This window comes from Anabrus simplex, chromosome 4 (genome assembly GCF_040414725.1).
Source record: "Anabrus simplex isolate iqAnaSimp1 chromosome 4, ASM4041472v1, whole genome shotgun sequence".
NCBI lineage: Eukaryota > Metazoa > Arthropoda > Insecta > Orthoptera > Tettigoniidae > Anabrus > Anabrus simplex.
In genome coordinates, this window is record NC_090268.1 from 62651297 (window position 1) to 62663111 (window position 11815).

The following is an 11815-nucleotide window of genomic DNA, read 5'->3' on the forward strand; positions in this document are numbered from 1 at the left end:
GCGAATGCCGGGATGGTACCTAACTTAAGGCCAGGGCCGCTTCCTTCCCTCTTCCTTGCCTGTCCCATCCAATCTTCCCATCCCTCCACAAGGCCCCTGTTCAGCATCGCAGGTGAGGGCCGCCTGGGCGAGGTACTGGTCATACTCCCCAGTTGTATCCCCCGACCAAGAGTCTGAAGCTCCAGGACACTGCCCTTGAGGCGGTAGAGGTGGGATCCCTCGCTGAGTCCGAGGGAAAAACCGAACCTGGAGGGTAAACAGATGATGATGATGATGATGATGATGATGATCGTCATCATCACCGGGCTGAGTGTCTCAGACGGTTCAGGCGCTGGCTTTCTGATCCCAACTTGGCAGTTCAATCCTGGCTCAGTCTGGTGGTATTTGAAGGTGCTCAAATACGTCAGCCTCGTGTTGATAAATTTACTGGCACGTAAAAGAACTCCTGCGGGACAAACTTCTGGCACCTGGGTGTTTCCGAAAACCGCCAAAAGTAGTTAGTGGAACGTAAAGGTAATAGCATTATTATTTATCATCATCATTATCATCATCATCATCACAATGTTGTTGGTTGTTTGTTGTTTCACAGATTTTAGAGACATCAAGGTGTCAGAATTTTGTCTCTCAGAAGTTCTTTTACATACTGGTAGATCTAATGTAACGAGGCTGACGTAGGCTGTTTAAGGATCTTCAAATACTCTCGGACTGTGCCAAGATCGCATCCACCAACTTGACTTCTCGCACTACTGTCGGACCATTCAGTCTGCCAGGAAGGTAAGATGAGAGGAAGTAATCTGGAACATGTAAGTGGAAACACTGCTGCGGCCTCTGTAACTGCCATACGTGTCATATAAATTGAAAACCCCAGGAGGGAATCTAGATTGTTCACGACTCGTTGGTTTATTGTTATCCTGTTTTCATTCCACAGAAAAGGTGCTTACGACTCGGTGATCCAATCTCCTCCATCCTGTATTAGCAGCTCAGGCAGTACAGCGTTGGAATTCCGAGCGGATTCCATCCCAGGTCAGTCTAGTGGTTGTGGTGGTGGTGATTATTATTTTAAGAGGAAGTACAAGCAGGCAACCATCCTCTGTGTAACACTAATCGGAGAGAGAAAATGGAAGGATCCGACACTTCGAGAAATGAAGGTATCGGACAAAGGCCACGAAGGGCGTGAAAATGAAAGACTCCCTAGGCCTCGATACCTAATACCGTCGGGGTCGGAAAAGAACAAGTGTTGACCAAGGGAGGTCGGATATTATAGATGAAAGTTAGGAGCCTGACACAAGTAAGTGGAAGCAATCCCAGGACTCAGCTAATGGGTCCCGTGGCCGCCGAACCACTCTCCCAGTCTCCCTCTGACATTCTAATGGTATGTCAAGGTACTGAAATATGCTAGTCTGGTGTCGAAACATTTACCGGCACTTAAGGGGATATGGAACGCAGAAAATGATGAAAAATTCATTTTCTATTTTATGTTTAATTTTTAATCTCCATTCATTTCCCTCTTCAGTGATGTATACATTACAATGATCCTACAGTGCTTCTGAAAGTATTTTTAATTATTTTGTAAAAAGGTGCTCCCATTGGATGGATAATTTGACAGTCAGACTGAAACAGTACTTGTGAAACACCTGCCAAGACTGCTGGTGTAAGTATGACACAGGAATACAAACAGGAGAAACTTACAGCCATCCAAAAGTCTGCCATATGCTATAATGGAGGAAATAAAAGCTAATATCAAGGATCTGTCTGACATAAACCTTTTGAAAATGTGTCTCGATGGTTGTACGCAGAATCTTAATAAATGTGTAAATAGCATTATATGGAGTCTCTTGCCAAAAGCTGTGATTATGGAAATAAGAACACTTCATTTTGGTGTATGTATGTGATGGTATGGAATTATTTAACCAGGGAAACATCACAAATTATGAATTGCTGCAAAGACAAGGGCTGAGTATTAGCTCCCATACTGCAGATGCCATTTCGCGATTCGACTGCGAAAGACTGACATATGCTGAAGTAGCCTTTAAAAACTTGCATATGAAGGCCAAGGAAGGCAGGCGAGCTAATAAGAGAAGGTTAGAAGAGGAAATTGAAGAGAACGCAGATGATACAAGATATGAAATATGCATGCACTAAAGTTGTGGCTTTAAAGGTCAATTCCTGGATGTGATTTTTTTTAAATACCTAAGGAACATTTTCTCAGTTTGTATCAAATTTAGTGAATTCAAACGTTCAGGTTTTCTTAATGATGATGTTGTGCACGTGATGAGATTAAACAATTTTTGTCGGTTAGATATTAGGGATGTTATTGGAGGATATATTGGAAACAATTGCCAATCCGTTTTGCTTCCAAATAAATATTTTTAAAATCGGAATATATTTATATTTAATAAAGCAGTTGTTTCAGTATCGAACCGAGATGTGCAGTTATAAGGTGTGCTAATTTCAAATGTGTTCCAGTAATAGGTGTTGAGAAAACATTCCTTACGTGAAGCATGATTTGACTTTGTAAGCATAGTGCGTTCCGTGTCCCAGAAAGAGAATTCCTGCGCAACAAATTTCCGGTACCTCTCCGTCTCAGGAAACCGTAAAATTACTAATTGGGACGTAAAACATTTAATAATAATCCCCGAAACTACTTTTACTTATAGACGTTGAGGAGCCATAATTTTGTCTCACAAAGTCGCTTATGCGCGCCAAACAAATCTACCGACACGAAGCTGTTTTTGAGTACCATACCGAGCCAGAATCGAGCCTGTCAACTTAGGCTTAGAAGACTAGACATAATCAAGGTGAGATCTGAAGGAAACGGGGAAAGTGGGATCAGCACTAAATGACAATACACGAGTTCTCAAAATAATTCATCACTATTAGAAATAACACTGAAGAAGCTTTTATTAGGTAAGTTTTATTGACCACATTCATTTACAAATTTCTTAAGTTAATACATCACAAAAAATATTACGATACTGAGGGGCTTGACAAAATGTCTGGATATGAACAATAATACGCTTAGCTCTGTAAACAAATAACAAAGTGCACAAGAGAATATTTTGAGATATGCTTTCGTCTCGCTTGATTCCCAAGTACCTCCTGTTAATAATTAATTTTGTGTAGGTATTTCCAGCCGAATGCAGCTCTTGTAAGGCAGACCCTCCGATGAGGGTGGGCGGCCTTGCCACGTGTAAGTAACTGCATGTTATTGTGGTGGAGGATAGTGTTATGTGTGGTGTGTGAGTTGCAGGAATGTTGGAGACGGCACAAACACTCAGCCCCCGGGCCATTGGAATAAACCAATGAAGGTTAAAATCCCCGACCAGGCCGGGAATCGAACCTGGGACTCTATGAGCCGAATGCCAGTACGCTGACCATTCAGCCAACGAGTCGGACTACATCCTGTTGAAAATGCTAGATTTTATCGGATCTGAACGTGACCATCTGCATCATTCTGAATTATACTGTACTTGCTCATATAGTGGAATATTTAAATATTAGTGTAGTATAGTGATATCCCTACAGTAGTGAAATAACTTGTTCGCTTTGGTTTATGTAACACATTTCCGTCTAAACTGTTCTCCTCACGTCACTTCGTTAAGGGTATAAAAACATATGTGTAAAGGCAAATAATCTGAATTATATTGCGATCATATGTTTTTGAGCTAAGCAATCGTTTATAATGATTAAAATGACTATTTTATCAATAAGCAAATACCATCTTGAAGTACATAAAAAATACATTTTATATTTCAACCCTGTTCAGTACTTCTTGTCTCTGAAGTTCTCAACTTGTGGAGCAAAGGTAGTTAATGTAGATAGTATGCACTATATGTGATGAAAGGAGCAGGCAACTTCTTCATTGTCCTAGTACGCCTCTTTGCTGACACCTATGCTGCCTATGACAGCTGATGGTACAGCTTTTGGGTGTCCAACCATCCTTCAGTTTGAGCACTCAACATGTTCACGTACATATTGCTCCCGTCAGCCCAAGTATTAAAAGGGTGCAATACATACATACATACATACATACATACATACATACATACATACATACATACACACCATGTCTCTCAGATGTCGACCTGCATTTTTGAGCATTTCCTGACGAAAGTGTGATCTCAAAAATTTTTCTTATGTTTTCCTTTTTTTATTTGCTAGTGGTTTAACGTCGCACTAACACATTGAAGGTTTTTTGGTGATGCAAAGATGGGAAAGTGCTAGGGTCGGGAAGGAAGCGGCCGTGGCAATAATTAAGGTACAGCCCTAGTATTTTTCTGGTGTGGAAATCGGAAACAATGGAAAGCCATCTTTATGGCTGCCGACGGTGTGATTCAAACCCATCAAAACCCGAACGCAAGCTCACAGCTATGCAAACCTAACCATCAAAATAATTTGAACATTTGCTAAGAAAAAAAATGGATTTTCCGACATTGTACTTAAACATCTAATATCCTGCTGGGTCCTCACAGACAAATGCATATTTCGCATTGCAGGGGAGATCACAGATTTTTCCCTTGCGCAACAATCCACCGCAATCAGAATCTACTTTGAGGTCCTTATAATAGTGATTATCTGGCTGGCCCGAGTCCCAGTCAGCATATCCAATATCAGCAAATGACTCTCCTAGAACCGTGATGAACTGTCCTTCAGTATCATGGTCGTGAAAACCCAGCCATATCACCTGGTCCCAGGTAGTCCCCTCAATCTTTGGATGTCTGGCGTATAACGCCGTTAGGGCATCTCCCTGCTTCTTGGAGCGAATGACAGCCAGGTGACCTCCTTCAGATACACAGGTCTGACGGGCTTCTTCCCACGTGACACCCTTTGTATGGAGCTTATACCGCCCAACTCCTGGTATAAGTGCATATCCAGGCTTAGCGAGTGGAGGTGGGAGCATGAGTGTCGCTTCCATTGACAGCATCTGTTCAGCTGAACAGCCTCGGGTTCTCTGACTCATGTTAAACAATAATGGCCTGGTCTCTCTGTTGTCCAAGTCAGCAGTATCAGCCTGGTGGTCCCACAGGATGTGTGTGTGCCAGTGACCTGTTTGGTTCCTGCTGCTTCGTATTGATACGGACACGGGTCGTGAACACTGGTCCTGTCTGGTGGACACTACCAGCAAGAAGATCATGGATACTCTCAGCGTGATGTCCGACATACCTAGGAAACATTAAAACATATTAAAATATAGGTTGAAAGGAGCTTTTCTGTGAACATTCAATTTGATAATGCTAGCGTATTCCTTGTTTGCACCCTGCTATTCCTTTGAATGCCGTGCTCAGTCACCAAGTTATGATATGATGGCTCTATACTGCTGAAGTGCTTCACAAGCAAGCCCCTGTATACTGACATGTAACTTTATCCACTGCTTGGGACAACTGGGGTCATTTTTTGCGCTACTGGGGTGGGCATCGTTAATGTCTATCATTGCACTTCCCTGTATGTTCTGATGAACTACGATTCACAGGTTTTCTAGAGAGAGAGTGAATAATTTTCAATGGATTTGAAAACAAATCAACTGGTGTTTGTCGTGAGGAAATTCGGGGACTTTTTCCTGGGCTCCTTGCTCCTAAAATAATCATACATGTGTAGTATAGCCAACAGTTTTACAATTAAGGAATTAAATAAATATGTCATATTTTCTTATTCTGGTACATGTGAACTTTGATGTTACATGTGTCTGAGTAGCACAGTTGTTGATGAGATATTTTTTGTTTTAACAGGAAGTACAGTTAAATAATTATGCTCTCCCAACTCGAAAAATCGGAGAAGGAAGACAAGGTCTGACCCCACGAAAGAAGAGGAAGGCCATGAAGAATTAATTACTCCCTGTGTCTCGTACATCTCGAACTGTATGCGTCAGAAGAGAGTAACAATTGATTAATAGAGATTATTTAGAAGAGATTCAAAGACTGACGTAAATAAAAGCTACGCCTGACTCAGCCAGGATATCCATGGTTACCGCACCATGCTCCTTAGTGTTGAGGCCGTGGAGTGGTCACACTTCCTAATAATATTATTATTTGCTTTACGTCCCACTAACTACTTTTACCGTCTCCGAAGACTCCTAGGTGCCGGAATTTAGTCCCGCAGGAGTCCCTTCAGTTAATCTACCAGCACGAGGCTGACGTATTTGAGCACCTTCAAATACCACCGGACTGATCCAGGACCGGACCTGCCAATTTGGGGTCAGAAGGCCAGCGCCTCAACCGTCTGAGCCACTCAGCTCGGAGTTCACCCTTTCCAGCCTCCTCTTAAGATATAGTATGTCAAGGATATACTATATCAATCATCCAATGGGGAGATTATACAATTAACGCAAAATTCCCTATGAAAGGTTTTGAACAACCAGACGCCATCTGTCGGCTGTCTCACTATAATCAATTAATTCTGTGGTTAATGTCGTACGATAGGACTTTCTGGGTAAGTGAGGAAAGCAATGGCAAACTACCTCACTCGGCAGTTCGAAGAAGGCATCACCATTGGATTTTACGAAGTGTCCACACACTCTGTGCGTGGGAGCGGTACAGTTCATCCATCCACGATATCTCCTGCCTGTCGTAAGAGGCGACTGAAAGGGGTTCTAGGGGCTCTCTAATTGGGAGCATAGTTTGGTGACCTCTGTTCCGCTAGCTGAGTCTGCTCCCACTTTCTTGTGTTAGGCTCCTCACTTTCTCCTTTCTTATCCGACCTTCCTTGGTCAACTCTAGTTTTCTTTCGACCCGAACAGTTTTGGGTTTTCGAGGCCTAGACAGTCTTTCATTTTCATGCCCAATGTGGACCTTACCTTTCTTTTGCTGATACCTTCTTCTTCTACTACTACTACTACTACTACTACCCCTTTTTCCCACATCTGTGGGGTCGCGGGTGCGAACTGTGTTGCACATGTCGATTTGGCCCTCTTTTACGGCCCGGTACCCTTTCTGACGCTAACCCTATATGGAGGAATGTAATCACTATTGCGTGTTTCTGTGGTGGTTGATAGTGTAGTGCGTTGTGTGAATATGAAGAAGAAAGTGTTGGGAGGGACACATACACCCAGTCCCCGAGCCAGAATAATTAATCAGAAGCGATTAAAATCCCCGACCAGGCCGGGAGTCGAACCCGGGACCCTCTGAACCGAAGGCCTCTGTGTTGACCACTCAGCCAATGAGACGGACATTTTTGCTGATACCTTCATTGTTCGAAATTTTGGACCTTTTCCATTTTCCACAGTTTAGTGTTAAGAGTGGTTGCTCAGTTGTATTTCCTCTTACGGGGACAGTCTGGAGATAAACAGATATTTTTACTTAATGAATGGATTTTCAGGATACTTTGTGGGAATGTCACATAAATATTAGTAGGGACATCACAAAAACATTTCATATAAAATTATGAGTTCCTACAAATTTGTTTTGAAAATATTTTTTGAAATTCTTAATTCTTCATGACCACGAACCTACTACGCTGGCGTAGCAGGGGGAGAGGTGATACTCCCACGTGGCGCGTCTCAGGTGACGGATAGGGGTTCCTAACTAGCATGCCGACGGACTTGAGGGAAATAAAATACCTCTCGCGGACCAAACACACTACCCCTTGCGGGTGGGGGACGCACATGTAGAATACACCCGCGGTATCCCCTGCCTGTCGTAAGAGGTGACTAACAGGGGCCCAAGGGGTTCTCAACTTGGGAGTGTGGATTGGCGACCACGGGGCTCTTAGCTGAGTCTTGGCATTGCTTCCACTTACTTGTGCCAGGCTCCTCACTTTCGTCTATCCTGTCCGACCTCCCTTGGTCAACTCTTGTTCTTTTCCGACCCCGACGGTATTAGAGCATTCGAGGCCTAGGAAGTCTTTCATTTTCGCGCCCTTCGTGGCCCTTGCCTTTTTTCGTCCGTTACTTCATTTTTTGAAGTGACGGATCCCTTCTTTCTTCTTCTTTTTTCTCTCTCTCTACCCACTGTGGGTGGGGGACGCAGACGAAAAATACACCCACGGTATCCCCTGCCTGTCGTGAGAGGCGACTAAAAGGGGCGACCAAGGGATGATTGTCTTAGAACCATGAACCTACATTTGATTAGTACCATCACGCGGGGAACACCATGGGTCGCCTTTACTTGCGCGTAGTACCACCATATTAGGTACGAAATAGGTTTTTGATTAGTAGCAACAGAGAGTGGTTCCCTCTGGGTTTCCAGTACCCGAGAGTCGTGCCCGTGTGAGCGACACCGTGGGTCTGCGTTGCCTATGTGAGGAACACCACGGGAATACCGGCACCCGTGACTAGTACACCTAGGTGAGGAACCTCATCGGTTTGCGTTCGCTATGAATGGCGCCATTGTGTGAGAAACACCATAGATGTGCGTTACCTGTTCGACGTACAATACTTGTGAGTTGTACCATTATGTGTGGAACACTGTGAGTCTTCGCTACTTTTGATTAGTACCCCAACATGACAAATACCATGGTTCTACTTTACTAGCGATAAGTACCATTCTGAGGGACCTTTGACCTGAATTTCGGACTCCATTAGACATCAAGCATCCTCGATTCAGGATTGTGCTTTATAAGTGGTCCCTTGCTCCGTAATACTATTATTTATGATCTTTTTTTTTGAGTCGGATCCATTGTTTTTTGGGGGGTTCATGTCCATCCATTTATTCTTCCTGACATTTTTCCTTTTGGTCAATGGATGATTTTGAACTTTTTGTTTATCATTTCATTTCGTACCATTAGGGGCCGATGACCTCGATATTAGGCCCCTTTAAACAACATCATCATCATCATCATCATCAATTCTTCATGAAATTTAACTGAGGTGTTAATGAAAATCTGGAATTAGGTACACGCTTCCTTAAAAAGCACTGTGCATTGGTCTTTCTGTATAATTTATGTAAGGAGATATATTGTACTAAAGTTTGTGTAATTTTCCTTTTTTCCTTTCTTAACCTGTTTACACTCCAGGATCGGCTTTTCCCTCGGACTTGGTGAGGGGATGCCACCTCTACCGCCTCAAGGGAAGTGTCCTGGAGCGCGAGACATTAGGTCGGGGGATACAACTGGGGAGGAGGGACCAGTATCTCGCCCAGGCGGCCTCACCTGGTATGCTGAACAGGGGCCTAGTGCAGGGATGGGAAGATTGGAAGGGATAGACAAGGAAGAGGGAAGGAGGTGACCATGGGCTTAAGTTAGGTGCCATCCCAGCATTTGCTTGGAGTAGAAGTGAGAAACCACGGAAAACCACTCGGAGGATGGCTGAGGTGGGAAGCAAACCCACCTCTATTCAGTTGACCTCCCGTTCCAGCTCTCATACCACTTTTCTGATTTCGTTGCATAATCGGGAATTGAACCCTGGCCTCCGGGGGTGGCAGCTAATCACACCAACTACTACACCACAGAGCGGACTTGTGTAATTTTTATGTTCTAAAATTTTGAATTTAAAGATCCTTACTACTTTAAAAATATCTGCAATTAAACATTCCATACACAGGTTTCCTAATATATATAAATTTTGTTGCATTTGGCAGACTGTTATGGGAGAAAAATGGGAATAACATGTAAAATTATAATAGGAAGGAAAATGAAAACAAACAATATGCCACGCCCATTTCTGATTTGTGCAGACTGGTAAACGAAGCATTATTAAAGTTATAAATTCTTTGAATTCAATGGAATAACTTCGTGGCAGGAAGGAAGAAACTCGACCATTTCGGTTTCACCCATTTTTCTTTTTGCCAAAATGATCAAAATGTCGATTTTTATCTCCAGACTGTCCTTTTAAACCAATCACCACTACAATGTCCGACTCGTTGGCTGAACGGTCAGCGTACTGGCCTTCGGATCAGAGGGTCCCGGGTTCGATTCCCGGCCGGGTCGGGGATTTTAACCTTAATTGGTTAATTCCAATGGCACGGGGGCTGGGTGTACGTGTTGTCTTCATCATCATTTCATCCTCATCACGACGCGCAGGTCACCTACGGGTGTCAAATAGAAAGTCCTGCACCTGGCGAGCCGAACCCTTCCTGGGATATCCCGGCACTAAAAGCCATATGACATTTCACCACTACAATGTCGCCACGTTTGGTGGCGCTGTTTAAGGATCCAACCAGGCTTAACAGACTACAGATTCATCGACCGATCGATCGATGCGATCGATTAAGAAAAGAGTGTGTTGATTCGTAAGAAAGATAGCTTATCCACGCACTCTTTTCCCTATCGATCGCATTTGGCATAGGCTTGTTAGACGTACCGTATTTCAGAAGGAAAAATTGTCCCCTTATTGTAATCGCATGTGACGTAAAATCACTTATTTCATGTTGTGATTTAAGTTTGCACTTTAAAACTTCTTATTTCATGTATAATCATTTTTCGAAAAATTAACATTTAGATGCTCGCCCAGTTGAATTTTCTGACCTTGAAGGCATTATTAACGCTTTCAAACTATCTGAAATATGTATGTATGTGTATGTTTAGTCATCAGCCCGAAGGCTGGTTGGATCCTCAACAGTTCCACCATGAGCTGTCATAGATGGCCTAGGCATCACTGAAGAGGCGTTACTAGGGAAATGAGGAGTGAGGTAGTTTCCCGTTGCTTTCCTCACCGAGCCAGAAGTTGCTATTACATATCAGTCTGCCAAGCCCACTGAAATGCATGCACCATCCGACCCTATGAGCAACAGTTTCACACCATTCATGTAGGGACTGGCTGCGTAAGGAATGGCATTACTAGCATCGCTCATACCTCAGTCACTTTCATATCGTCAAAGCCAAGGATAAGACTGAGACAGATCAATGAAAGTAACAAAATTGCTCTAGCCTATACCAGAAGACATAGTGCAGTGTAAACACTAGGCCCCGCCAGCAAAGGCATATCAGATATATCCAAAAGAATTGTGCGTATTTCGAGATAACTCACCGGTAAGGTTAATGAATTGTTAAGCGTTTGTATTAATTGCGGGGTGGGGGAAATAGTTTTTCAATGAACATTTTTCACTCTATATCCCCAATTTCGTATTTCATTTTTTGTCAGTATACTTGAGTAAAATGCTATAAAAAGAGTATTCCCTGCATTAGACAAAAAAGTAAGACAAGGAAAGAATCAAAGATTGTGTGAATTCGGTAATGAGTAGAATTCAGATCACTTAGATACTTTCCAGTGTTTATTTATTAAGAATAATGTAACTATTTTAGTAATGTAAATAAAAGTTGTTAATACTGTATGAAAATTTTGCAGAATCCACTGGTAAATGTTGATCTCTATAAGGTTATGTATGTTCATTATTTTCCTCAACTTCGTAGCACATAGTAAAATATATCTACTATATCTACAGTATTTAACTAATTAAAATGTAGTTTAATTGCAAGTCAGTGCTTACACCACCACCTCAGAAAAAAAGGCGCATTGATCTTCTGAAAAATCTGGTAACTCTACGCATGGGCCAAGTGTAAGGTTGCTGCGATGTGTAAATAATAATAATAATGATAATAATAATAATAATAATAATAATAATAATAATAATAATAATAATAATTTGGCTTCGGTCTTTTTCATGAAATAGGACAAAAAGGGCTTCAGTAAAGATTGAAATCTTACCTGATGATTTGTTTTCTGTAGGATAAGCCAGCGAAGTGACGTTGAGATGGATGATTTATCGCTGACTTTGACTTGCTGTTATATATCGTTTGATGATAGGAGGATATTCCCCGCATACGGCATTCTGCTATGTTATTGAGAACTTGGTCTTCTGTCAGGTCAGAGTTTATCGTATAACAACGTGACTTCCTTCTGCTCTTGACAATGCGTATGTTTTATTATTAGAATTTTGTTCAAGAT

The 11815-nt window shown here is 42.4% G+C and overlaps 1 protein-coding gene across 1 annotated transcript; it reads right to left on the minus strand.

Annotated features, from left to right (window-relative positions):
- Positions 1-2902: 2902 nt before the first annotated feature.
- Positions 2903-11612, minus strand: LOC136872398 (hemolymph lipopolysaccharide-binding protein). The gene is made up of 2 exons (XM_067146212.2): positions 11576-11612; positions 2903-5163 (listed from the first exon to the last, which is right to left on the minus strand). The coding sequence occupies exon 2, from the start codon at positions 5159-5161 to the stop codon at positions 4448-4450; it is 714 nt and encodes a 237-aa protein (XP_067002313.2). The 5' UTR covers positions 5162-5163; positions 11576-11612; the 3' UTR covers positions 2903-4447.
- Positions 11613-11815: the final 203 nt, after the last annotated feature.

Excerpts from the sequence above, each read along its gene's own strand:
- LOC136872398 (XM_067146212.2), bottom strand. The coding sequence starts at position 5,161 with ATGTCGGACATCACGCTGAGAGTATCCATGATCTTCTTGCTGGTAGTG.